This window comes from Phoxinus phoxinus (assembly GCF_949152265.1).
Source record: "Phoxinus phoxinus genome assembly, chromosome: 4".
Lineage (NCBI taxonomy): Eukaryota > Metazoa > Chordata > Actinopteri > Cypriniformes > Leuciscidae > Phoxinus > Phoxinus phoxinus.
The window spans coordinates 37,674,836-37,702,456 of record NC_136879.1 but is presented as its reverse complement, the minus strand read 5'-3'; the positions used below and the strand labels follow the sequence as shown (position 1 = coordinate 37,702,456).

Here is a 27,621-nt window from a genome sequence, read left to right as displayed (position 1 = left end):
TCCATTAATATCTTTCAATCTTGTAATTAGGCTATAACCATTTAAATGATTTTGCCCGACGTGGACTCAAAGTGAAAGTTCGTTTTTGTCAGGGGCCATTTTGTCCATACAAGACCTTCACGTTGTCAAAATAGCAAAGAGAGTGAGTATTAAAGATGATTGCTTTATAGACTCAACAGCATATGTGATAAGTTTGCTTGGAAAACCGTAGAAAGACGTTTTTGTTGTGTGGCCCGTTTATGGCAGTATCACAATATACGGATCATAATGTAGCCTACATAGGAATGTTAGTCATTGTCTATTTAAACTTTGAGTAAGTTAATTCTGTTTATTAGCATATTTAATCACATATTTGTGTAGTGTGGGTTATTAAATATGAAGTAGCCTGGGTAACATAGGGTAGCCTATGATGCCCCCTGGCAGGGGCGATTCCAGGATATAAATTATGGGGGCACCAAGAACCAGCAATCAGAAAATTCAACTGAAAATAAATACTGGTTTAGAAAATATTAAGCAAATATTGTGCAATGCCACGTGCTCTAATATAGATGGTATTACATTTTTCTTTTTTGCATGGATTAGGGGTTCTCAAACTTTTTGGAGCCAGGGATCTCTTATAAGGGGAAAAAAAATTCTAAGGACCCCCTCATATTTATAACAGTGACTGAGCCCAAAGTTAATGAGGGAGCGGGTACTGAAATATATTTTGCACAAATGGTCTTCACCCAGAGTCGTATGCAGAGTTTTCTAAATAGCCTACTGAGGTCTCAAAAGTGATCTTACTAGGGGGGTTCGGGGGCATGCCGTTTAAACTTCTATCTAATATAGCTGGAGAGGCGGTATTAACATTAAGTGACATGGCATCTGACGCACAGAAGCCAATGGCACATGTCACTATGCGTATTGGCACATCCGGTGGCACATCCGGTCTTCATTGGCATGTGCCAGTGGATAGTGGCATGTGTCACTGACACTATTGGCATGTGCCAGTGGTGGAGTGGCATGTGTCACTGAAATCGCGACACGCTGACACTGACATGACACCTGACTGACACCGAGTCGCGGAACATGTCACCGTGTTGCGACACCTCCACTAGTGACGGACAGATTAATCGAACACCTATAGCCTACTGACGTAATTGTGGCACGAAATCCTAAATAAATTGCCTAATTTTGTGATATTTAAAATATCAATTAAACGATTTAAAGTGTATTAATATTTTTTCAAACGTGTTATTTGATATTATATCAAATATTTGTATATTTGATTATTTTAATTTCTTCTATGTAAAGCACTTTGAATTACCATTGTGTATGAAATGTGCTATATAAATAAACTTGCCTTGCCTATTTGTGTCACGTCTGTATTTGATTGGTATGTGCCACTGAATGTTTTGTAATACCAGTGCTACTTTATGTTGTTTATCTCGCAAAGTCACAAACTGGCCATTCTAGGAAAGACATGAAATAAATCTATCATGGCATGGGTCACTACGAATAACGCGTCCGTCACTGTAACCTTTATTTTTGCATGATGCTCCATGCACGCCAGTAGGTGTCAGTAAGTCCACACTGGCTAGCGCAAAATAACCTAAAACTTGCGACAGTTGAGGAACATCTGGCGGTGGTGGTGTATTTGTTTGCGAGAAGACGCTAGCAAAAACTAAAAAAATCAATAAAAAAAAAACTATAATCATAATCACTATAATCATTATACTCATTATAATCATAAACTATCACTATATACCACAATAATTTTGGTCAAACATGAACGGTAAGTCAAGCGATTTATTCGTCGATACTGAGGATGAGTAACTTGTCAATGTAATGTAAGCCATCGAGATAAAAATTCCCAAAAATGAAATACCCTTAAATATAAATAACGTAGAATGATGTAGATTCCATTGATTATTACATTATGTATAATATGCATGTCATGCAGTGGTATAGCCTGCTAGCTTGGCTGAGCGTAGGCCTACTTCAGTCGAATCGTAAAATGTTATATTCACATACCACTATAATTTATAAGCTATAGTTTAGAATTGTAAATATATAGTCTTATATTATAAAATATATGATTATATAAACGCAATTGTTTATTAGGTGCAGTATTGTATTGTTTTGTCCCTTAGGTCCTCAAACGTTCAAAGACCATATTAGTTTAATTAGGGCCAATGAAGGGAAAAACTGCCAGCTATGCAGACAGGTTGTGGATGGGTCAGAAGAGCACCTTGAAAAAAAGCATTTTAAATATGCTGTGCACTTCAAAGATGGGGATTTTGGTGAGCATATGTTGATTTTGAAACATATTTTATTCACTAAATTATTAGTTTTATTATACACTATTCTCTTTGTGTTTTTTTTAACAGTTCTGTTCACTGTACCATGCTTTTGTGACAAAATTGACAAATTAAAAAGAAGTCACTGGCATTGCTTTAAGTGTGACAGGATTTTACAAAGGCGAAATGCATTTGAAGATCATCTGCAGAAACATGGTAGGAATTAATTATGCGATTATTAATCATGCTATTGCCAAACACATAACCTATTAAAAAAAAGTACTGTTTTCACTGACTTAATACTTGTTTTGCAGGTTGCATGGTAACACCATTCAGAGACCTGCCAGATAAAAGTATGCATTTGTTAATTTTATATTTGCAGTTATAATTTTCTGTTAATATTTCAAGCCTACGACACTTAATGTTTTCTGTCATTTCATAATATCTAAATTGGAAACTGATTGTTGTAACAGATAACATTTAGTCTTGGTCTCTATAGAATGTGTACATAACATGGTCCATAGCTATTAATTAAGCCTGGTACATAACAACATATGACATACTAATCAAACTCACTCGCTAATTCTGAAACTGCTGTAATTTATTTACATTTTTAGGTGAGCCAAAGAAAAATGAAAATGCAGTGAGTGCTCCTGTTGGTGAGCAGAGCTTTCTGTGTTGCCACTGCTCATCCTCTTTCACTACAGCAGGGAGTCTTCGTAGACATGAAAAGGAGTTTCATGCAACATCAGATCCTGTTTACTGTGTTGATGTACAGCAAGGCGTCTTCATCACAGCCAAAAATAGTAGGGGCCAAAGAGTCCCAATACATATGCAGAAAAGCACCACCTCTCAAGTCATTGGCTGTGAAGTAGCAGAGTGCAGGGAGTTCATGACTCTGGCCAAACTTAGTGGAAAGCCTGGTGCAGAGTGTGAGCATTTAATAAGAGTTTCTTCTGCTCCACCATACATTCCTCCTGAGCCTGTGAGAGAAGAATCTTTGAAGACGATGCAGGAAAAAGGACTGATTTCCACCACCAGACTGACGGAGTGCACTGAACTTAACAGTTCAGCGTCATTAGAGGGAATCTGCTCTGTTTTTCCTATTTTCTTTGAGAAACATGGATATTCTGGCAGATTTGTTTACTTTTCCATTTATTCGGGAAAGAAAGAAAGATGGTGCCTCTTTGGGCGGACAAGAGTGTCCTTTGACAAATTGTTGGGGGACTGGTATTGTCTTTGTAAAAGCACAAAGAAACAGTATCGATGTGTCCATATCTATATGGCAATGTGGTGGCTCTTCCAAGAAAGAGAAGATTTATTAATTGAGTCTTTCAGAGCAGACAGTGACTTGTCAGGGGACCCCTCTGAAAATGAAGAGATTGAAGTTGGTGTTGTAGGGGAAGGACTAAAGAAGCACCAACTCGTTGCCATGACCGACTATCTCTGGCAAAACAAAAGAATACCAGAAACTTTGCCACAGCAATTAAAGACTCAGGCAAGTCAGGTCCCAATTAGGTTTGAGCCCAAAGAGGCAACATGTCCTTATTGCCCTGGGCCAACCCCACCAGGTCTCACAGAACCAGTGGTTGTCACAAAGACTGCGTCAGTCTATGATATAGATTCGGTGAAGAAAGGTTTGTATATTAAATTTAAAAATTCAAACATTTGTGAATGTATGATAATGCCACAGTAAAGTATGTTTTCTTTTTGTTCTCTCTCCTAATAAAGGTGTTACAGTGTGTGTTAAATACTGTCTGATCTGCAAGACACCAGTCAGATTTCAGGAATACACTTCAGGTTTTCATAATTTCAATAATAAAATCATTTTGACTACTCGTCTATGTGCTATGATGACATCTGGCCTAAAGGTAATAAAAAGTTATTTGTAATACATATGAACAGCATGTCAAATTGATTTTAAAGTATGTATTTTAAGGAATATTTTTTTTAATTACCACACTTTAAAGACAAACACAGCCATTGGGCGATTTTTGTCAATGATGGAGGACCTTCTTCAAGTGACAATTCACCACAACACCCTGAGGAAAGCATTTTTTCATTTCTGGGCAATGACCAGATATAGCTATGACTTTTCTTGTATTCGCTGTGGCCATGAACCACCTATCCTAATTGCTGATGGTAATTGGAAGGTGGCCTTTGATTTACCTGGTAAGCTATTAATAGAAATTACAGTGTATATAAATAAGTCATTTATGATTGGTGTAGTGAATTTATGACATAATTTTTTCCACTAGTCAATCTCCTGAAGAGACCATGTACTGAGAATGTACAACCAAGTGACCTTACAGTTGATGTTGATGAGAGATATTCATCATTGGAAAAGGAATTAATTTGTGTTGGTTTCAGTTATGGTAAGAACTATACTCACAAACATTAATTTATGTGATCATATGGATTGTCATTTAAATACTACATAATTGCTAAGATATATAATTTGTCCTTTCCCCCTTCATCACCTATAGAAACAAAAGAGAGAAACCCTTTCTCCAGTGAACTGTCCTACTCATCTTTTGCCCCTTGGCTTGGATCCTCCTGCAGAGCCGGAAAAGTTTTAACAAAAACAGAGATCCTCAAAGGGTTTTCAGATCGTCTAAGTGACAAGTCGCCACCTGTGGACTCGCATGCTGTTGAGGACACAGTGCTGAAACTGCTAGAATCAAAAAAGGTATTACTATGCCATAATTATTACTTGTATAAACATATTTTATTGTGAATCAAAAAACTAAATAGTTACATTTCTTTTTCAAGCCTTCCAAAAGTGAGCTGCTGGCAGCATGTGCACAACTTGGAGTATCTGTTGCTGGCTCTGCCTCAGATATCATTAATCGCTTGGAGGAGCTACTTCTATACAAAGACATTTACCCCAAAATGTTCATCAAACTACAGAAGACTGGAGGTATGGCAACCATGTAAAATTTTTCAATTGAGTTCGTTAGAAGAAATGTTTTAGCTTTTGTCGAACACATTTTTCAGGTGGTGTTCTCCATGTTGGCTGCCCACATGCCATTGTTTACGTTTGTTCACCTCTTTGGTGGCAAGAGTCAGCGAGGGACCACGTTGACGCGCTTTTGAATTTAAAAACTCCACCGACTATCTACATTTCAGATGTAGCTGGACGTGTTGCAAGACATGCTAACAATAGAACTCGACAGGCATTTTTCAGACCTTTTGATGGCAGACTGTGTGAGGCCACAGCTGAAAATGTGGCCAAGGCCTCAGCCAAGGAGCTTGTCGTCCATTTACCCTGGGTTAAAACCATGATAGAAGGTGGACGTGTCCAGAGTCAAGGTAATGAAACCACTGAAGCACTTGACGAACCTCACCCTATCACTGGAACTTCAGATAGACTTTCACTGTATGACCGCTTCCATCAACGTAACCAAAAACAGGAAAAAGAGAAACTGAGAAGCCTTGATCTTGTCCCAGAGCTCCTTGGTCTCATTAACTCTTCAATGGCAGAGCAACTCAATCGGGAACTTGCCAACTCTCGATACTTTCTTTGTCAGCTGAAAGATGTTCATTTTATGTTTGCACTTCGTTTGGTGTTCCATTTGCATAACAGTAAAGTGAATAAATCATTCATGGACAAAATGATGAGACAGACACAAGGCGCAGCTGAAGTTGGCCTGGATGGCAGGCTGAGTCTCTTCACTACATGTGAGATTGATATCTTATCTTAATTTGTGCATTTAACCTTATAACTATCTTGCAGAAACGTTGTTCTAATCACTGTGAATTGTTACAGATAGAGGCACTGACTCAAGATTTCAAATTCCTGAGGATGTCAAGGAAAAGAAAAAAGAAGTAATCTCGGATGAAGGACTACACTTTAGCACATCACTTTTCCCCATCTTGAAGGAAAACAAGGTATCATTGCAAATATTTAGATTTGGTTTAGCACAAATTGATTTTCAATAACAAAATCATGTCATGTTGGAAATGTTATCATAGTGTGTTATCATTCTACATGTCATTATTTACCCGTAGGACAAGCTTTCTGAATTGTACAACACTGTACAAAATCATACTTCAGTCCTTGTGCAAGTTGGCAACTGTACAGCAACAGTTAAAGACTTAAAGTCAATCTATCCTGCACCTGAATCAGAAGACATCCTACCCAACCAACCATGGCTGACTGATGATGTATGTACAGTATTTTTGTGTGCCATGGGTATTACAATATAAACATGGTTTACGAGGACACTTCCTGTAAACCAAATGGCTTAAAAAATATATACTCTTCTTTTTTGTATTCTAAAAATGCAGGAAGTTTTCTGTGATGAGTAGGTTTAGGGGTACGGTTAGTGTAGGGAGATAGAATATACATTTTGTATAGTATATAATTACGCCTATGGAGAGTCCCCTTAAACCACATATTTGTGTGTGTGTGTGTTTGTGTGTGTGTGTTTATGAACCATTAACACGTATTTATGTGTAATAGGCTGTCAATACTAGAGTAGCACAGCTTGCATCTACAACACCCAATGTAAGTACATTATACTATTTTTCAAGAGATTTAAAAATAATACTGAATTAATTATATATATATATATATATATACGTATGTATGTATGTATGTATGTATCTATGTATGTAATAATTATTTATATCAACTTTCTGCAAGGTTGTGATGCTCCCAACATTTACATTTATTAGCTGGTGGAGAGACTGGATCACACAAACAAAAATATCCCCGCGGAATGTATCATGCTTGAAGGTATACTGTTCATATATATATGTGTAGTTTTGTATGTTTATAGATTGTTATGGAAATAGCTATTATTACACAGAATTTCTTATTTTTTATTTTGAGAAGAACCTTAAAGGAAGCGACACAGTGGTTTTTCCTCGATGTGTCAGTACGAGTGAGAGCCCTGAGATTGGGAACCACTTCATTTTGTGGGTTAGTTGAAATAATTAGATCCTACAAATTTCTTTTAACATTTTTTTTCAAGTGTATTTTTATGTATCTTTTCTTTTGATATCTTCAAACTCAAAGGAGTTCTGTGGTCAAAGTCATGAGATCCGGGTGTTTGATTCCATGGAGCTTCACAAAGATATACCAAAACGTCATATGGAAATACTTTGGTAATGTATTTGTACCCTTTTTAAAATTTCTGTGCTGCAACACAGGTAGGTAGGTAGGTAGATATAAAGCACATTGACCATTCAGTCAAACTGTATTAAAGATGTATTTTTGTCTACTGTAAAGTAACCATGTGTAATCTCTTAGTCATAAATGACTATTACGTATGGTTTATTTCACATTAATATAAAGGCAGGGTAATCTGAATCAACTTTCAATATAAAAGTACAGTCTAAAAGCACTTTATTACATTCAGATCAGCAGTGTCTAATAATGTTCTTGTCTGTGACTGTCTATGCATCTTTTTCTTCATCAGTGATGCCTTCATTAACACATGGGAACTTGCTGATTGGATTGTCTCTTATCCACCACAGTGGCTTCAGAGCCAGGGTGATGCAAACAACTGTGGAGTGTTTGTGTGCACTGTAAGACTTAAAGACTATAGTAAAAATATTGGGTAACACTTTACAATAAGGTTCATTTATTAAACATTATTTAATGTATTAACTAACATGAACAATACATTTGTTACAGTATTTATGAATCTTTGTTAATGTTAGTTAATATGAATAAAGCTGTTCATTGTTTGTTCATGTTAGTTCACAGTGCATTAACTCATGTTAACAAGATTTTAATAACGTATTAGTAAATGTCGAAATTAACATTAACAAAGATGAATAAATGCTGTATAAGTGCAGTTCATTATTAGTTAACGTTAACTAATGTAGTTAACTAATGTTAACTAATGAACCTTATTGTAAAGTGTTACCAAATATTTTTTATATTTGTAGTTCCAAAATTTTCAGCTAGCTTTTAAGAGCATTGTTTTTATTTCATCAGAAAAAGACAGGTAAAATGTAATGGTCTGAATGATTTAAAAAATACACAACTAATGTTTCATCTTTAATTTTTGTTCACCTTTAACAGATGGCAGAAATGGAGCTAAAGGGCTTCAGGTTGAGCAAAGAGACCATTGGTCTGTCACAAGCACAATATCTACGAGAATATCATGCAACAGACTTAGTAAAAGATGTTGTTGTAGAGGTTGGTTGTCTTATTATTGTTTTAACTTGAAAAAAATTTCAGACTAGTAATTTACAGGAACAGAACATTATTATTATTTTTTATCATAGGACTCAATGAAAAAACCAGAAAAACCGATGGAGTGTATGGCAGGGGACTTGCATGTGTGCTGTTTTCAGAAAGTGGGCAAAGGGTAGGCCATGTTTGTTTTTATTGTATATTTTTAAGTGAAAACACTAATTATACCATGTGTATCTTATTCACAGGCCATTGTATCCCAGTGTTGTGAAGACCTTGTGGGTACAGTGTGACATGTGTTTGGGCTGGCTACACACAGATTGTGCTGGAGTGAAAGAAGCTGATGTTAAAAAAGGCACTTTCAAATGTGGATGTGATTTGACACAACCATACACTTTTGATGAGTAAGTTTAAATAGAAAGCTTTTACTGTCATTAAGAAACGTGGAGTTGGATCATAGTCTAGGCCAGAATTACATTTTTATTTTCACTAAAAAGTTTATGCTAGAAAAAAATAGGAACAAAAGATACTCAACATTAATAATATGGTACTTCTATTCATGTTACATAATCAGTATAAAGCTACATAAACTTTGATTTAGCTAACCACTTATTAACCACTTTTGTACTGCCACTGGCTTATTGCTATCTTCTGAATAATCAGCAACTATTCTATAGCCTGTTTTTTGTTCTATGCTATGTCATAACCGGATGTTGACATCTACATTATTGTTTCTTTGTAGCACTCGGAAGGCTCTGAGACTTGGAATTGAAAACATAATCTCAGATCAAGACATAAAAGTGAGTACTATAAAATCACAATTAACATTTCTTGCCATGTGTATTTATATATATATATATCTATATATATATCTATATATCTATATATATATATATATATATATATATATAGATATATATATATATATATATATATAGATATATATAGATATATATATAGATATATATATACACACACACACACACACACACCATTTTAACATAATCTGTTCCAACAGGCTTTACATGAAGCTTTTCACAATGGAGACATCAAATCCTGTCGGTTTTACCTGTGGAAACATCCTGAGACATCACTGAAATTCAAGCAGCACTTAAAGCCTAAACAGTGCCATTTCAGCGAAAGTGATGTGAGGAATAAGCTCATTGTTTTAAGCGTTTCACATTTTACTTGCAGTATATTTTATTGTTATATTACAACAAGTTCCTTATTATCCTAAACGATTTAATATTCTCATATTTAATAGCTCATCAAACTTGCTGATAAAATAAAGAGAGCAGTGGATGCAGATGAGGATCTTGAAAACCTGAACTACATATTTGATGTTATGATTCCAGAGGTATGTGGTAATTACCGGTATCTTAATGATTGAAGTTGATTTATGTTTTTTGTTGTTTGATGAAAAACAACTTTTTAAATTCTTTTTTTTTAAGGTGACCATACTTCTTGTACAAAGACTGGAGAAGATTTGCCGCTATGCAGTTGAAGTTGTAATGGCCTCTGGCATAGTCAAGTTTCACTAATTTGAAGTATGCTAATGCATGATCTACTGTATCTATAAAAATGGGGGGAAAGCCATTACTTTAATTTACATATTTGTTGAGTCTTTTTTCTGTCTCTGCTTACTGAAAAAGGTGTATACATTTTATAAGCTATCATTGACTAAACATTGGGGATTAGTCTACAAGAACTACAAATTAATTTTATATATACTCTGCATTGTGAAAACAAACCCAGTGTCAAGGTTCAGCATACTTCTGAATGATTGGTGCCAATTTTCATAATTCATTTAACAATGGTAAGTGTCACTTTACAATGGTTTGTGGCATTTTATCTCTTGCTAGTTTACAATTATTTGAAATACCTGATTGGTAATTGTCAATTTGTTGTGCACAAACAACATACTCCAGCTTGTAAGTACCACTTTAATAAGAACATTATACTTTTTTAGTTGAGGCTAAATACTAGTTTCTATATAATTTTATAGTTACAAATGACACAGGTGAACTGTCAGTCCTATATGCAAATAGAAAAAAATACAATTTACAATATGTAGGTAAATACATTGTCAAAAGTATAAAAAAGAACCATAGTAAATATAAATACAAACAACAGACCACGATATAAAAAATATGGCGAAGCACAATGTTTGTAAAAATGAACACCGGGATGTAATGTCTGAAAGCATCGTATTATTAATAAAATGTTCTGCCATTAAGTGCGTACATCACACCATACATAACAGACAGCAGCATGTGCTGTTAAACAGCGAATTGTTCTGCAACAATGTCAGTGGCACATGTTGCAGTCGTCTGGCGCATGCGGTTTTCGTTGGCATGTGCCAGTAAAACTTGTGACATGTGTCAGTGGATAGTGGCATGTGCCAGTAAAACTTGTGACATGTGTCAGTGGATAGTGGCATGTGCCAGTAAAACTTGTGACATGTGTCAGTGGATAGTGACATGTTTCAGTAAAACTTGTGACATGTGTCAGTGGATAGTGGCATGTGCCAGTAAAACTTGTGACATGTGTCAGTGGATAGTGACATGTTTCAGTAAAACTTGTGACATGTGTCAGTGGATAGTGGCATGTGCCAGTAAAACTTGTGACATGTGTCAGTGGATAGTGACATGTTTCAGTAAAACTTGTGACATGTGTCAGTGGATAGTGACATGTTTCAGTAAAACTTGTGACATGTGTCAGTGGATAGTGACATGTTTCAGTAAAACTTGTGACATGTGTCAGTGGATAGTGGCATGTGCCAGTAAAACTTGTGACATGTGTCAGTGGATAGTGGCATGTGCCAGTAAAACTTGTGACATGTGTCAGTGGATAGTGGCATGTGCCAGTAAAACTTGTGACATGTGTCAGTGGATAGTGACATGTTTCAGTAAAACTTGTGACATGCGTCAGTGGATAGTGGCATGTGCCAGTAAAACTTGTGACATGTGTCAGTGGATAGTGGCATGTGCCAGTAAAACTTGTGACATGTGTCAGTGGATAGTGGCATGTGCCAGTAAAACTTGTGACATGTGTCAGTGGATAGTGGCATGTTTCAGTAAAACTTGTGACATGTGTCAGTGGATAGTGGCATGTTTCAGTAAAACTTGTGACATGTCCACGGATTGCTTCATGTGCCACTGACATTGTCGCGGTAGCCTATGTCGCCGTATGTTATGACACTCCAGTAGCGTAGTGACACATGCCGCTATCTAACGTAGCATTATGTACGCTAGATGTGACATTATGACATCTACAGAAAGAATGCATGTATACATTTATTTCTTATTACATAATTCCTTAAATGTATTTGTAAAATATTAAAGCCAGATGAGTAGGCCTTTAAGCAAAAACATGATATAAATAATAAGTTAATAATTTATTTATGTTTTATAAATTAATTAGTAAATTTACTTACATTAATTATAGCTCGATGATATATAATTTATATTATATAAATTATTAACTAATTATTTATATCGATATCAGACTCTGATTAAGATTATAGTTTTTTTATTTATTTGTTTTTAGTTTTTTGCTAGCGTCTTCTCGCAAACAAATACACCACCACCGCCAGATGTTCCTCAACTGTCGCAAGTTTTAGGTTATTTTGCGCTAGCCAGTGTGGACTTACTGACACCTACTGGCGTGCATGGAGCATCATGCAAAAATAAAGGTTACAGTGACGGACGCGTTATTCGTAGTGACCCATGCCATGATAGATTTATTTCATGTCTTTCCTAGAATGGCCAGTTTGTGACTTGCGAGATAAACAACATAAAGTAGCACTGGTATTACAAAACATTCAGTGGCACATACCAATCAAATACAGACGTGACACAAATAACACGTTTGAAAAAATATTAATGCACTTTAATTCGTTTAATTGATATTTTAAATATCACAAAATTAGGCAATTTATTTAGGATTTCGTGCCACAATTACGTCAGTAGGCTATAGGTGTTCGATTAATCTGTCCGTCACTAGTGGAGGTGTCGCAACACGGTGACATGTTCCGCGACTCGGTGTCAGTCAGGTGTCATGTCAGTGTCAGCGTGTCGCGATTTCAGTGACACATGCCACTCCACCACTGGCACATGCCAATAGTGTCAGTGACACATGCCACTATCCACTGGCACATGCCAATGAAGACCGGATGTGCCACCGGATGTGCCAATACGCATAGTGACATGTGCCATTGGCTTCTGTGCGTCAGATGCCATGTCACTTAATGTTAAAACTGCTACTGTATAGCTGTTTAGTTTAGCTATTTAAATCTTATCTCGCACTTTATGACTGTTAACTGCAGCGTCGTGCGGGAATTCACACTGGGCTTGTAGCTTCCATTCAAAATATATTTAGTGTGTAACTTACATACCGTAAACACTGAACATTTTGCAAGATGTAAACAACACAACACTTCCTGTTTCAGTTTGTAACTGGTTTCTTTATTTCACATGTAAAGAAAACATCTTAAATATGTTTGTTTAACTTTTTGATTCAGTTTAAAATGTTCTGTTGGTTGTATATTATCCCAACGTTTATGTAGCCTAGTGTTAAAAAACTGAAACAGGAAGTGCTTCTGGACCAGTGTTATTTACATCTTGCAAAATGGTCCGTGGTCGTGGTGTCTCTTTCCTCCTGATTAAAAATGCGCAACTGTGATCACTTCTTCGCATTCGCGCGAGTCTCAAATCAGGGTAGGGGGGGGGGGGGGGGGGGTGCCAGGGGGGGCCAATCATATTCCAGGGCGGGGGGGGGGGGGGTGCCCCCCCTCTAGACACGCCCCTGCCCCCTGGGACAATTGTCAAAATATTTTAAATGGAATAGTTTATTTAGTATTTAACATTAAGGACACTATAAAAATAAATATTAATAAGAATTCAATCACCATTCTGTAAAAGTTTATCCAGGTAGGGGGCAAACTTTTTTCTTCTTGCTTGCTTTTTATAATTTAGCATGTGTCCCACTCCCAACACAAGATAAGATCTTTTTTTTTTTCTTGTTTATAAACTAGAATGAAAACCACATTGTATTACTAGCCTTAAATAATTACATTTTTGGTAAACCTTTGCTGCATAAAATATGAATGTCTATCACTGGACTCTATATGCAACAGTCGGCAGATTTTACAGTTGGTTATGTGTACTTCTCAACCATTAGGCAAAACTCTTCTCAACTCTCAATAAACTGAAAAATGATGTGGATGGATGTAAGATAAGACTCATCTGATCCACCTATGCAGCTTCAATATGGATTACACACAGACATCCAGTTGGCCTAATGGAGATTTTTGTTCAGGAATCAGGTAGGCTACTCTTTAAAGACTTGAAATGTACTGATGCTGCAATAAAATATCACATTGGTGTCGCATGTTTTGGTCTCAGGTACTCAATTTTAGTAAATATATGTCAATATTCATTCATTCATTCATTCATTCATTCATTCATTCATTCATTCATAAAGCTGTTTCTTAACTGTTACAGTTCAGTCCATTATAAGAGAACAGAATCTCCAGAGCCCAGCTGTGTGTCTATGAAGAGTGATCAGTCTATGGATCCACCACAACGTTTTAACAATAGGAATATTAACAACAGGTAATATTTATGCAAACGTATAGATCAGTATTCTATACATTGTGGATTGAGATAGGCCATTTATAGTGTGAACTATATGCAGCCATTTAAATTGTCATCTGAAGTTTTCATGTTCATGAAGCTGTTCGCACAAAAGCACTAATTACATGATACAGCTTTGCACTTCTGCTCTTTGTGAGCCTTCTGTTCTTCCTGACCTTAGGATATTATGTTTTAATATAAAAAAAATCTGCTTTATAAAGCTATATCTCTAAACTCTTACAGTTCAGTCCATTATAAGAGAACAGCATCTCCAGAGCCCAGCTGTGTGTCTGTGAAGAGTGATCAGTCTATGGATCCGCCACAACGTTTTAATAACGAAAACACTTCATCTTCATCCAAATATCGCAATACTATCGACTATCAATACTATTTTTGCCAATTCCCACCCCTACCATTTATTTATCTGAAGATGTCATGTTCATGGTGCTATTCACACAAAATAACTTAGTACAGATTATAGCTTTGCACTTCTGCTCTATGTAAGCCTTCTGTTACAGTTCAGTCCATCATAAGAGAACAGCATCTCCAGAGCCCAGCTGTGTGTCTATGAAGAGTGATCAGTCTATGGACCCGCCACAACGTTTTAATAACGATAACACTTCATCTGGCTGCAGGTACAATTTTTCTGCAAACATATTCTAAATATGTATGCAGCATTTATAAAACATGCTATAAAAATAAATATGCCTCATCTGCCTGCAGATACAGGTAATATTTATGCAAACATACGATCAGTATTGTATAGATCAGTATTTTATACATTGTGGATTGAGATAGGACATTTATAGTGTGAACTATATGCAGCCATTTAAATTGTCATCTGAAGTTTTCATGTTCATGAAGCTGTTCACACAAAAGCACTAATTACATGATACATATTTACACTTCTGCTTTTTGTGAGCCTTCTGTTCTTCCTGACCTAAGGACAATATGTTTTAATATAATACAATCTGCTTTATAAAGCTATATCTCTAAACTCTTACAGTTCAGTCCATCATAAGAGAACAGCATCTCCAGAGCCCAGCTGTGTGTCTATGAAGAGTGATCAGTCTATGGACCCGCCACAACGTTTTAATAATGGAAACACTTCATCTGGCTGCAGGTACAATTTTTCTGCAAACATATTCAAAATATGTATGTAACATTTATAAAACATGCTATACAAATAAATATGCCTACAGTGTTTCGCACAGGATTTTGTGAAACTGTGGTGGGTGGACACTGGTCCCTCTAGGGGGATTCGGAGGCATATATAGGAAAATATAAACTTTGCTATAGGCTATTTTAGTTCCCTTCACTCCACAACAAATCCTTTCAATTTAACGGTATTCAGAACAAAACAAAAATTGCTAAAATATAGCTATTATCAAGCCAAAATAAATTTTATAAATAAACTTAAAACGAAACTGAAAGAGAAACCGGCTTTGGGCTCACGTAGCCTACATCTCTCATTAGGTACGAATCCAAATGTTTCTATATTCACCATGTTTGGATGCTAAACTATTATCTATAATGTGTATACTAGGCTTTGTACTCCAATATTAACGTAAAAAATCATTCTTCACTTGCAAAAATGTGCTTGGCTGAACTGCGCATTGTACTACTACGCACATTTAAATTGAGCAGGGTAACTTTTTATATGTTTGATAATGAACAGGCTGCGATCTGAAGTTCAACATAATTTAGCAATGCTAGTTCTGTTGTTTATGCTGATATTTGCGCATGTAAAACTAAACACTGGAAAACAAATTTTGCTATGTTTTATTTTTAATGTAACTTACATGCGTATACATTTTTCTTAAATCATCTTGGCGACCCATTTTTTTTTAAGTCTGTGACCCTGGGTTTGAAAACCTGTGTTCTATGGTATAATCACTGGCACGTTAATGAGTTGTATGTATTTAATTAAAAGAAAGTCCCTCGAACTTACATATGGAAGTACATCTTGAGGTAATCATTCCTCATAGTCACAGCCTGTTTTATTAAGTACCATTATCATTCACCAGTTGTTTTTCACCTTTATGCTCAGTTTATACATAGGACATCCATACCGGAGAAAAGCTGCATCAACTATTTTCAGGTAACCTGAGAGATTTTTTTTTTTAATTCAATGTTTAAATTTCTTTTTAATTTCATACACCTCATATGACTTTTACTAGGCATGCCAACTGTAATATTAAGATTGTATGCCTCACTATATAGTGTAAAAGTAGATATTTTTATATATTCCACATGGGAAATGACTGCTGGTTTAAATGTTTTTATATTTTCAGTCATAGTTACTGAAAAACCTGCTTTTTTTACTGTAGCAATATGGGATTTTTTTTAATAGATGTTTACACTATAAGAGGCTTCATACAGTAAATAACATGTCGTATCACAGTCAAGGTCAGTTTCTTTTGTTTTCATTCAGTCACATGTGCTTCCTTTGTCTAGTTTCCCACCACTTATAAATTGTTATGGTTACTGATATGATTAGTTGTCTTAGTTCAGCTGTGTCTCCTTATTAACCTTGTTTGTACCACTACTTAAAGGGATACTTCACCGATTAGCATTAAGCTTTGTATCAGTAGAAACCCGGTAGTATTTTCGAATGACCGTGCTTCCCTCCCTCATGTCCCCCTGAGACGAGAGATTTCGGTATTGTGGGCCTGGAAAAAAACCTCTGATGACGCAAAAATTGTCATTATCGTCATCTGAGGCTTTATTGGCCAGAGGCTAGTGACTACAGCCAGTAGTAGGAGCAAGTTCTGCATGTTTTCGACCCGCCCATAGGGCGTCTTTTCAGTTTTGAGTCAACAAGTAGCCTAGTTGTATAATTTCTTCCAATACTGCCCTCTGTAACCAGTAGGCGTGGCTTGGGAGTGGCCTCGTAGGGCAGCGAAGCAAGTGCATTCTGGGAGTTGTTGTCTTTCATCCACATGAGCCAAAAATACATTTTCTGGCTTTTCTCAGTCTAGAAGGCACCAACTTCTAAAATAATTTCACATTTCTACTACATAAATGACCCAATTTAAATACACTTTAATCTTTCCAGTGGTGAAATATCCCTTTAAGTTCCTTTGGTCCCTCATTTCATTGTCCGTTGTTGTCTTTGCACTAACACATTGTTTCGTATGTTGGCTTGTTATTCTGAGTTCATAATAAATCTTGTGTTCTTTTATAATCATCTTTGTCTTCTGTGGATCTAAGCATTACAGCCGGACCCTATAGATCATCATGTGTTCCAAATGATTACCATCCTCTTCCACAGAACAACCTGTCTAGATCTGCCTACAGGTGATTTTATGTTTGAATATGTGTTCAGTACCAGCATTAATTTTGTCTGTTTGTTTCAGCAGTAACAGCAACAACATACACAAATCTAGACCACCCAAAAAGGATGGTTCACCCAAAAAATTAAAAGTCTCTCATTGTTTACTCACCCTCATGGCATGCTAGATGTTTAAGTCATATGAATACAACCAAAGACTTTTAGAAAAAAATAAAAATAAACCCACTTTTGCGAGTCTATAATAAAGAAAATAGGTGCCATAATTTTTAAGCTCCAAAAAGTACATACAGCATTACAGAGATGTTCACAAGTCTTTAAGCTTGGGCCTGTACCATGATGGTAGTTGAACAAACTCAGGGTTACAGGATTAGTTTCGAGTTGACAAAACCAAACCAATCCAATCCGGCTTTGTTGGTACCATGATGCTGATCATCAACTTTCTCTGTCAACTCAGGCTTTGATCCTGATTTTAGGTGTGACATCAGTGTGAACAGCCAATCACATGCTGAGGAACAGTGAAACTACAGTTAATTTCTCACGAGAGAAGCAGCGCGATTCAATTCTCTCTTCTCTCTCTTCAGAAAATTATGAGATTGAAAAAATATTTAGAATTTAAACCAATTTAAACTTTATATTTTAAAATTTAAAATTTAAACACAGCAAGAACTGTATGAAAGCTTTTGAGGTGTGGATCTTTAACTAGGTGACAACCGCTACAGATTGTTCAGGCAGAACAATAAATCACTTGGTCCATGTCCACAATAAAGTTCTTTACTGTTGTCTTTCGATTCATACATCAGTATGGGTGTGGTTCTATAAATGAACAATAATAACAGTAATGAATATAGATACAATGAGGCAGAAACAGTAATAACTGAACAATATAAAAGTAATGCAATAGCATAAAAATAAGGACATATTTATACAAGTCCAGCAGCTGTAAATTTCCTCAGATTTGTACACATATTCACGTTAAATAAACTATCAGATGAAATAGAATTAAATATACTATTTATTCACATACTTCTCAATTTCCCTACTATTCAAAAAGTAACATTCAAAGTCTAATTCAGCGTGTTTTATGCTGAAATGAATGTACGATCAAGCTTACGTGTGCATTGACTACCTCAGAGGAATAAACAAACTTTTAGAACTGCCGTATAACGTAGCAGCAATTAAATCTACCAATATATACATGAAAGAGTATTTAACTACTTACTTTTAAGATGTACGCACACAGTATGAACAAAAATCCGCTAGAAATTGGACCAGATCAGCTCGGAGATCAATACAAAACTGCCGCAGAATTTAGCAACATAGTTATATGTCTGGGCATGAACACTTTCTATTGACATTCAGTTCTCCCGATCTAAACCAATGAAATTGCAGCAATGATAGTCAGGTGATTCAGAGATAATACGTGTATTCTAAAGTGCAACAAATTAAATGTCCAGCAGAGGGCACCAGCGTCATTAAAGCTTAGCCTTTTGTACAAGAACAAAATAGCTGGCCGGAATTTTGAGATCGCAATAGACGAGAAGGACTATAATGCGCTAAGAGCTCGCTCAAGCACTGGGGAGCTAAACCATTTAGTGCTTTGTAAGTAATCAGCAATATTTAAAAATGTATACAATGTTCCATAGGCAGCCAATGCAGTGTTGACAGAATGGGCTAATATGGTCATACTTCCTGGTTCTAGTAAGAACTCGAGCTGCTGCGTTTTAGACCAGCTGTAGTTTGTTTATTAAGCGTGCAGGGCAACCACCCATAATAGCATTACAATAAGAAGGTCTCTCTATGGCTCCATTCGAGCCCATGAAAACTGTTTCTGACTCTTAAGACTGTGTTTCTATTAGCTATTACTTCTCTAATGAGATTAGGAAACCTCCAGGCCTTGTCGGTTGCCCCGTCGAGCTTAGAGTTCGCACCAGGAATGGTAAAAGCATTCTTACACTCAAGACCGGGTTATGTGCCTAAGGTGCCTACCAATGTGCCATGGCCTATAGTTTTGCAGGTTTTCTGTTCTCCTCCCTTTGGTTCATCGGATCAGGAGAAGCTTAATTTTGTGTATCCAGTTGGAGCACTGGACACTTATGTCCACCGAGCTGCCCTGTGGCGAAAAGTCAGATCAGTGATTTGTCCGCTTTGGTTCGCCTAAAAAAAGGATTGCCTGCAACCAAGCACTGAGCAAGTGGATAGTCGAGGCTATTTCTCTTGCTTAAATTAATTCTGGACAGCCGTCAGAGCTCAATCATCGAGAAGTATGGTGGCGTCTAAAGCCTTTTTGTCAGGAGGATCTCTTCAAGATGGGCTCTGCACCAGGTTCCCAGGTGCTCATGTCATAGTTGTGCTCGCATAATTTACATTAGAAAGACACTGGTACACAACGGCGGAGTGGGTATTATCGTTCCCACAGTGTCACTACTATGACACAGCGTGAGTTCTCATCGAAAGGGAATGTCTCAGGTTACTACTGTAACCATTGTTCCCTGAAAAGGGAACAAAAAGTCGTTCTGCCATTGGCATTGGACTGATTTCACACGTGCTTCAAGACGCAATCACAGAGAGGTGTTCTCACACCGTCGCTACTATGACACAGAGTCTCGATTTGTGTTAGATTTAGTTATTTCTGAAACCGTTTAGTATGAGATATACACAAAACAGAAGGAATCAGAATGGGGCAAACACTTTTTTCACAGCACTATTTTAAACTTTTAAACATACAGCTATCAAAGTCATATGCAACTGGAATGGCATAAGGGTGAGTAATGATGAGAGAATATTTGGTTGAACTATCGCTTTAATAAGTATTTTGAATAAATTAGAGAGTTGTCATGTGCACAAGTGTAATAATGTGGTATTTTCATTTTACAGCCTTAAAGTCCTGAACACATTTAGATCAAATCTGAAGAATAAGTTTCAGTGTCTTTACGAGGGAACAGCACAGCAGGGAAACCCAACACTCCTGAATGAGATCTACACAGAGCTCTACATCACAGAGAGTGAGAGTGGAGAGATCAATAATGAACATGAGGTGAGACAGATTGAGACACAATCCAGGATAGCAGCAACAGAGGACACACCGATCAGATGCAACGACATCTTTAGACCTTTACCTGGACAAGACAAACCCATCAGAACTGTGCTGACAAAGGGAGTCGCTGGCATTGGAAAAACAGTCTCTGTGCAGAAGTTCATCCTGGACTGGGCTGAAGAGAACCAGAATCAGGACGTCCAGTTCATATTTCCTCTTCCTTTCAGAGAGATCAATCTGATGAAGGACCAAACACTCAGTCTTTCAGATCTTCTTCATGTCTTTTTCCCTGAAACTAAAGAAATGGAAATATCCAGTGATGATTATAAAGTGTTGTTCATCTTTGATGGTCTGGACGAGTGTCGTCTGTCTCTGGATTTTCAGAGTAATGTGAGGTTGTGTGATGTAAATGAATCAGCCTCAGTGGATGTGCTGCTGATGAACCTCATTCTGGGGAATCTGCTTCCCTCGTCTCTCATCTGGATCACCTCCAGACCAGCAGCAGCCGATCTCGTCCCCTCTGAGTGTGTCGATCGAGTGACAGAGGTACGAGGCTTCAATGATCCACAGAAGGAGGAATACTTCAGGAAGAGAATCAGTGATCAGAGTCTGGCCAACAGGATCATCACACACCTGAAGTCATCGAGGAGCCTCTACATCATGTGCCACATCCCAGTGTTCTGCTGGATCTCAGCCACTGTTCTGGAGAAGATGTTGAGCGAAGCAGAGACTGGAGAGATTCCCAAGACTCTCACTCAGATGTACACGCACTTCCTGATGGCACAGATTAGCATCAAAGACACAAAGTACAAAAAGGACACAGACAAAAAGATGATTTTCAAACTAGGGAAACTGGCATACGAGCAACTGGAAATGGGCAATGTGATCTTCTATGAGGAAGACCTGAGAGAGTGTGGCATTGATGTGACAGAAGCATCAGTTTACTCAGGATTGTGCACTCAGATCTTCAGAGAGGAGTTTGGCTGGTATCAGGGGAAAGTTTTCTGCTTTGTTCATCTCAGCATTCAGGAACATCTAGCGGCTCTATATGTGCATCTCTCCTGTACTAACAACAACAGAAATGCGTTTGACCCTATCACCAAACAAAGTTTGTTGTCTAAAGTTAAGGACTGGTTTAAACACAATTCATCAGAAGATGTTTCATTATCTGAGCTGCATCAGAGAGCTGTGGATGAGGCTCTACAGAGTAAAAATGGACATCTGGACTTTTTCCTGCGGTTTCTTCTGGGTCTGTCAGTGGAGTCTAATCAGATTATCTTACGACCACTGATAAAACAGACAAGCAGATCTGACAGCAATAAGGAAACAGTTGATTGCATCAAGGAGAAGATCAGGACCATTGACTCTCCAGAGAAATCCATCAATCTGTTCCACTGTCTGAATGAACTGGGTGATCGTTCACTAGTGGAGGAAATACAACAGTATCTAAAATCTGGAACGATAAAGAAAGTCAAACTCTCTTCATCTCAGTGGTCAGCTGTAGTCTTTGTGTTGTTGACATCAGAGGAGAAGCTGGATGAGTTTGACCTCAAGACATTTGTTGTAGGAAACAATAAAGCTGAAAATATGCGTGTTTTTCAGAAGCTGCTGCCTGTGATTAAAGAGTCCAGATCAGTTCAGTAAGTATCACTGAGAACAATCACTTCACTGTTTAAACATTTTAAAAAATCTAAGTTAAAGGTTGTAACAGCGATTTCAGGCCCAAAAATAAATGATCACATTCATCTAATCTTTCCTAACGATTCGCTAGCTGCCCGCCCCATAAGCAAGCTGTCAAAAAAACGCGTCTCTGTAGGCAGCCTAGGCTCTGAGATCTGCACACAAAAACAATTGCCTTTACCAACCACTCAAAACCAAAATAAATAGTGTTCAACCAATCACCGACAGGGGCTGTGTGTTGTGAGGGCTGAGTGCACGAGCGCAAAACCTCACAACACCCAACCCCTGTCGGTGATTGGTTGAACACTATTTATTTTGGTTTTGAGTGTTTGTGAAGCCGATTGTTTTTGTGTGCAGATCTCAGAGCCTAGGCTGCCTACAGAGACGCGTTTTTTTGACAGCTTGCTTATGGGGCGGGCAGCTAGCGGATCGTTAGGAAAGATTAGATGAATGTGATCATTTATTTTTGCGCCTGAAATCGCTGATACAACCTTTAAAAGCTCAGAAAGCTTCAGTGCTGCAGATGTTGTCGAGAGTTTAGTGTCAGTATTTGTATGTTTTTTCTATACAGTTCTATCTGCAGATTAGTTTTAAACAAGTTTAAAGTTACAAATGAATCAATACAAAATATTGATTTCATTCAAATTGAAACTCGGAAAAGAATGTGAGTGAATAGTTTTTTTCTTACAGAATGAATGAATTACATTGGAAATGCAATTTATTGTTTATTACAGGAAGTACATTTTTGTTGTTGTTCTATGTTTTCAGTGTTTACAAGTATGATTTTCATCTCTCTCCAGATTGAGTGACTGCGGTCTCACAGTTGAAGGTTGTGCTGCTCTGGCTTCAGCTCTGAGATCGAACCCCTCACACCTGAGAAAACTGGATCTGTCTTGGAATAAACTAGGAAGTTCTGGTATACTGCAGCTGCTTATCTATGCTGCTCTCAAGAATCCTCACTGTAAACTGGAAATACTGTGGTAAGATAATATTTGACTCTCACATGAAACTATGTAAAGTCTGCTGCTGTGAGTTCAGCTGATTGAGCTGTAAATGATTAAACACGTTGAGATGATATGGAGTGAAGAGTGTGTTGTTGTTCTTTACAGGTTGTGGGATTGTGGCGTCACATATGAAGGTTGTGTTGCTCTGGCTTCATTTCTGAGATCAAACCCTGAACACCTGAGAGAACTGGTTATGTCTGGGAATAATCTACGAGATTCGGGCGTCAAGGTTCTCTGCACTGGACTTAAAGATCCTCACTGTAAACTGGAGAAACTATGGTAAGATCATTTCTCTGATAGTCACACGTGTCTTTGTCCTCAGCCAGACAAGTTCTTTAATGTAAATTCTAAGACTAAAATCATCTATAAATGAATGCTCTGTTAAACACACTAAATCTCAGCACAAAAGTTAATCAATACTAAACTTTGAGATAACATTAATGTTTAAAAATAGTAATTTAAAGCCTCTGTGACTTACCACGCAGAGGACGGCTGACTCGGCTGACTTAGACAAGAGTCTAAGGGGCTGTTTACATCTGGCCACTTCATGCGTTTTCTCAGATCGGATAGCTATCTGATTTATCAAAACGATTCCATTTACACCGGTCACATAAATGTGTTTTTGCTAAAAGGAATATAAATCTGATCTTCAATTCCCGCGCTATATGCAGATTTAAAGGAACACTCCACCGTTTTTTTTATATTAAACTATGTTATTCCCTTAACTAAGACGAGTTGATACATACCTCTCTCGTCTCAGTGTGTGCACTTAATCGCTCTGGCGCGCGGCGACACTTTGATAGCACTTAGCTTAGCTCAGTTCATTCATTAGGATCCAGACAGAGATGAAGTTAGAAGCGACCAAACACCTCCACGTTTTCCCTATTTAAATACAGTTACACGACCAAGTATGGTGACACAAAATAAAACGTGGCGTTTTTCTAAGCGGGTAAAATGGATAACTATAATGTATGGCGGAATAGCACTTGCAGCACTTCGACTCAGCGCAGTAATACCAGCACTGAGGATGATATTACTGAGTGAATATATCATCACTCAGGAGTTTTTTAAATAGGGAATATTTAAATAGGGAAAACGTGGAGGTGTTTGGTCGCTTCTAACTTCATCTCTGTCTGGATCCTAATGAATGAACTGGGCTTAGCTAAGTGCTATCAAAGTGTCGCCGCGCGCCAGAGCGATTGAGTGCACGCACTGAGACGAGAGAGGTATTTATCAACTAGTTTCAGTTATGGGAATAACATAGTTTAATATGAAAAAAACGGTGGAGTGTTCCTTTAATGGAGTTCACGTCACCGAAAGCAACAGATATGATTTGCATTTTATTGATCATCAGCTAAAATTTCTAAATCAAAGAACGTAATAAGAGAGAGCGGCAGCCCTGGTAAGATCATTTTGTTTCTTTACTTTTAATCAGAGTTGGGCAAATTACTTCAAAACTGTAATGTGTTATTTATTACTTGTTACTGTCATTTAAGTAATTCGTTACATTACAATATTACTGTATTTAAAATGTAAGGCATTACACTACTATTGCATTACTTTTAAGTTACTCTCACCAAAATAACTGCAAATATGGATTTGGCAATCTAAATGTAGCTCATGATGCTCAATTAGCTCATTACACATCCAGTAGAAGGTGATGTGGTATCCGACTGAGCTTTGTGGTTGAAAACAGTAAGATATAATAGCTACAGTGATGGCTCATGGTGCAATACAAGGAACAATCATCCCAAGAACAGACAAAATGTCAAAGTCTGGCAAACTCTGATAGAAATGCAACTTTAACTTTATTCATAATAACATTAATTGAACTGTATTGTATCGTAATGTCAAAAGATATGACAGGATAGTACAAAATTATTGCTGCTGCTGCTTGTGGCGACAGGGATCTTGTTGACGAGTTTCCGAAAAGCTGGCGATTCCACCGTTGAAAGCGGCAGCACATCTTCAACAACATACTCCGCCACAAGTCTCCTCACCTCTTGAGGCTGAAGTAGTATCTCAGATCGGGAGAACGTTAATTTTAGCTGCTTCATCGTCGTGTTATCGCCACTGTCATCCTCTGCGTTCTTCCGTTTTGCTGCTAACTTCACGTGACTGTGGCACCTCTGTAAGTGTTTGGTTAAATTACTGGTGCTATTTCGGGAAGTTGACAGTTCTTTAGGTGTAACACACAAAGTGCATATGACTACGATGTTCTTAATATCCTTATTTTTCACAAACTTAAAGTAATGGGCATATGCCCATCTGGAGAATGTACTATCCGGCGATGTTAGATCAGCTGCAGGCTCACTCATCTCTGCTCTGTCTGACTACAGGAAGTGAAACATTTTGTGCGCAATGCGCGGACGTTTTTCCTCTGCTGATCTCGCGGTGATTTTGGCGAATTTGTATGAAGAAGAAAAAACTACCACTTTATTCCGGGTTAACTAACATGCATTGTAACGCGCGTTACTGACATATGTACCGAGTAAAATATTACATTTTTTCCCCCTGTAATGCCTTACATTACCGCGTTACAGCAAGAAGCAATGCATTACAGTAATTAATTACTTTTGTAACGCGTTACTCCCAACACTGCTTTTAATGAAGATGATTGTGTGTTAAGTGTCTGCGACTTACTTTCACTTTGATTTGCGACAGTTTGCACGTTGGCTTGATGAATAGATGCTCAGCTGCTCCTCTGCGGTGATGCAGTAGAGCTGTCATATCTGACTATAATACGACATATAGCCTATATTATACTCTCACACGTTTATTTTTTTAGTATTTTTGGGAGGAGTAAAATTTACACATGTGGTTTCAACAACCAGATGCTGGTTTGCAAATCTGGTATGCGGCCCAGACCACCACCTGAAGTGGTTTGAGCGATCGGATTCAAATCAATCTAGAATATGTTTCGAATGGCATTTGCACATGGTCTTTTCACGATTGGATAGCTATACGAGTCACAGAAAACGCATGAAGTGGCCAGGTGTAAACAGCCCCAATATGTGTTTAGTTTGAACTCACTAATACGGTGATCAATTAAAATCACTTTAGATTTCTTCAATAAAAGGAAAGGCCCTCACCCTAATTGGGTGATGATCTGGAGGAAATGAAGTTCATTAACATGATTTCAGTGCATTTTTAGGCTTTAGTTCTTACATTGTACATTAAGACTTTCAATATATATTGAGTTCATCACATTTCTATTTAGTTTCTAAGCTGCCAGATGAGAGCAAAACATGAGACAAAGCGTGTGTTTGATCACAAGAGTTAATAAATTATATGTAATGGGGAACACGTGGGTCCTGTGAAGCAAATGTCCTCCTGTAGGAGTTTATTAGAGGAGCAAGTGACCGTTTCTCCAGTCAGAACCGACTTTTATATCACTATGAAACAATATCTCGCATTCAACTGTGTCTGTTCAGTCCTGAAGCACATGACCGTTTCAAACAGCACCATTGAGCATCATCAACATGCAGAAATCTCATTCTATCAGCAGCAGTTTGTGGCAATGCTTGTCGTTATATCTCCTCAGCGTGAAGCACAACCTACAGACATTTGAACTACAATTTAAACTGTTATTGTTTTCAACAGGTTGAGGGATTGTGGCGTCAGAGCTGAAGGTTGTGTTGCTCTGGCTTCAGCTCTGAGATCAAACCCTGAACACCTGAGACAACTCAATCTGTCTGAGAATAACCTAGGAACTACTGAAGTGCAGATACTTTTTAATCTAAAGGATGATCGGCATTATAAACTGGAGAATCTAAGCTACTGTGGGTATATTTTTTTATTTAAAGCTTATAAATTGGCCCAAGTTCAGTTACAGGTCTCATATGTTTGTAACTCCACTTGTCTTTGTACTTTTAGTTTAATTCTGTGATGTGACTGATCTATGAATATATTAATATATTTCCATCTTTTACTGTGTCTCTGTGCAAGTGATTAAGAAAGAGTTGTTTATCATTTATTGTTATTAATCTATTAGCAGTTTTTCATTCATATCTCTGACTGTAATATATCTTTATTATATTACTAATATCTCTGGCTGTTTTTCCTCAAATGATCTCCAGATATGATGTGACAGCAGTAATATCTCATACTCATATGTGTCTGTCTGTGTGTTTTATTGTAGGACTCTCAGTGTTTAGACGTCAGTTCAGTTTCCTCAGGATCAGCTGATGGTGAATAAAGAGCCGCTACAGAGACCGAAGACACAGAAACACACCGCGATCACACTGACAAGTGTGACGTTGTGTCCTTCTCCTTGTGCTGGTATTTTTATTGTTACATCTGCTTTCCTAATGATCTTACACTCTTGCTAAAATAAGAGTATAAAATCGTATATACATTTTCTATACATTTAAGTATAGGTGAAAGCATTTTAGACTCCTTGTTACTGAGGGAAAGAATTGCCTTTATTGTCTTACCAGCAGATGGCGACAAAAGCTGCAAATTATGTATTACTTTTTTTCTAGTATATTTTCAAGTGATGTATATATAGATGTATATATAGATGAAGATGAAGATACAGGT

At 37.3% G+C, this 27,621-nt stretch overlaps 2 protein-coding genes across 3 annotated transcripts; both read left to right on the top strand.

Annotated features, from left to right (window-relative positions):
* On the top strand, positions 1-27,359 carry LOC306996949 (NACHT, LRR and PYD domains-containing protein 3-like). 2 transcript variants are annotated; one of them, XM_079609909.1, is made up of 12 exons: positions 1-142; positions 13,612-13,756; positions 13,935-14,045; positions 14,585-14,701; positions 15,073-15,189; positions 16,117-16,167; positions 17,280-17,366; positions 20,236-22,035; positions 22,876-23,055; positions 23,185-23,358; positions 26,683-26,861; positions 27,221-27,359. In XM_079609909.1, coding segments are annotated over exons 2-12 (2,874 nt in total). In that variant the 5' UTR covers positions 1-142; positions 13,612-13,700; the 3' UTR covers positions 27,223-27,359. The 2 variants fall into 2 exon arrangements, with proteins under 2 accessions (XP_079466035.1, XP_079466036.1); XM_079609910.1 differs by lacking the exons at positions 1-142; positions 13,612-13,756; positions 13,935-14,045; positions 14,585-14,701 and adding an exon at positions 14,782-14,795.
* LOC306997535 (uncharacterized protein) lies at positions 1,768-10,016 on the top strand (the record flags this gene model as incomplete). Its single annotated transcript, XM_079610840.1, has 18 exons — positions 1,768-1,774; positions 2,897-3,346; positions 3,587-3,916; positions 4,011-4,150; positions 4,250-4,451; positions 4,538-4,654; positions 4,766-4,968; positions 5,052-5,199; positions 5,277-5,960; positions 6,049-6,170; positions 7,764-7,814; positions 8,317-8,433; positions 8,523-8,605; positions 8,679-8,834; positions 9,173-9,230; positions 9,449-9,577; positions 9,695-9,787; positions 9,882-10,016. 18 exons carry the CDS (start codon positions 1,768-1,770, stop codon positions 9,969-9,971), a joined length of 3,180 nt encoding a protein of 1,059 aa, XP_079466966.1. The 3' UTR covers positions 9,972-10,016.
* Positions 27,360-27,621: the final 262 nt, after the last annotated feature.

Bases quoted from the DNA above. Each gene is read 5' to 3' on its own strand.
- LOC306996949 (XM_079609909.1), top strand. From the start codon at position 13,701: ATGGATTACACACAGACATCCAGTTGGCCTAATGGAGATTTTTGTTCA. The intron at 14,046-14,584 runs GTAATATTTATG...CTTCTGTTACAG, and splicing joins AATAGGAATATTAACAACAG to TTCAGTCCATCATAAGAGAA. The intron at 16,168-17,279 runs GTAACCTGAGAG...TGTGGATCTAAG, and splicing joins GCTGCATCAACTATTTTCAG to CATTACAGCCGGACCCTATA.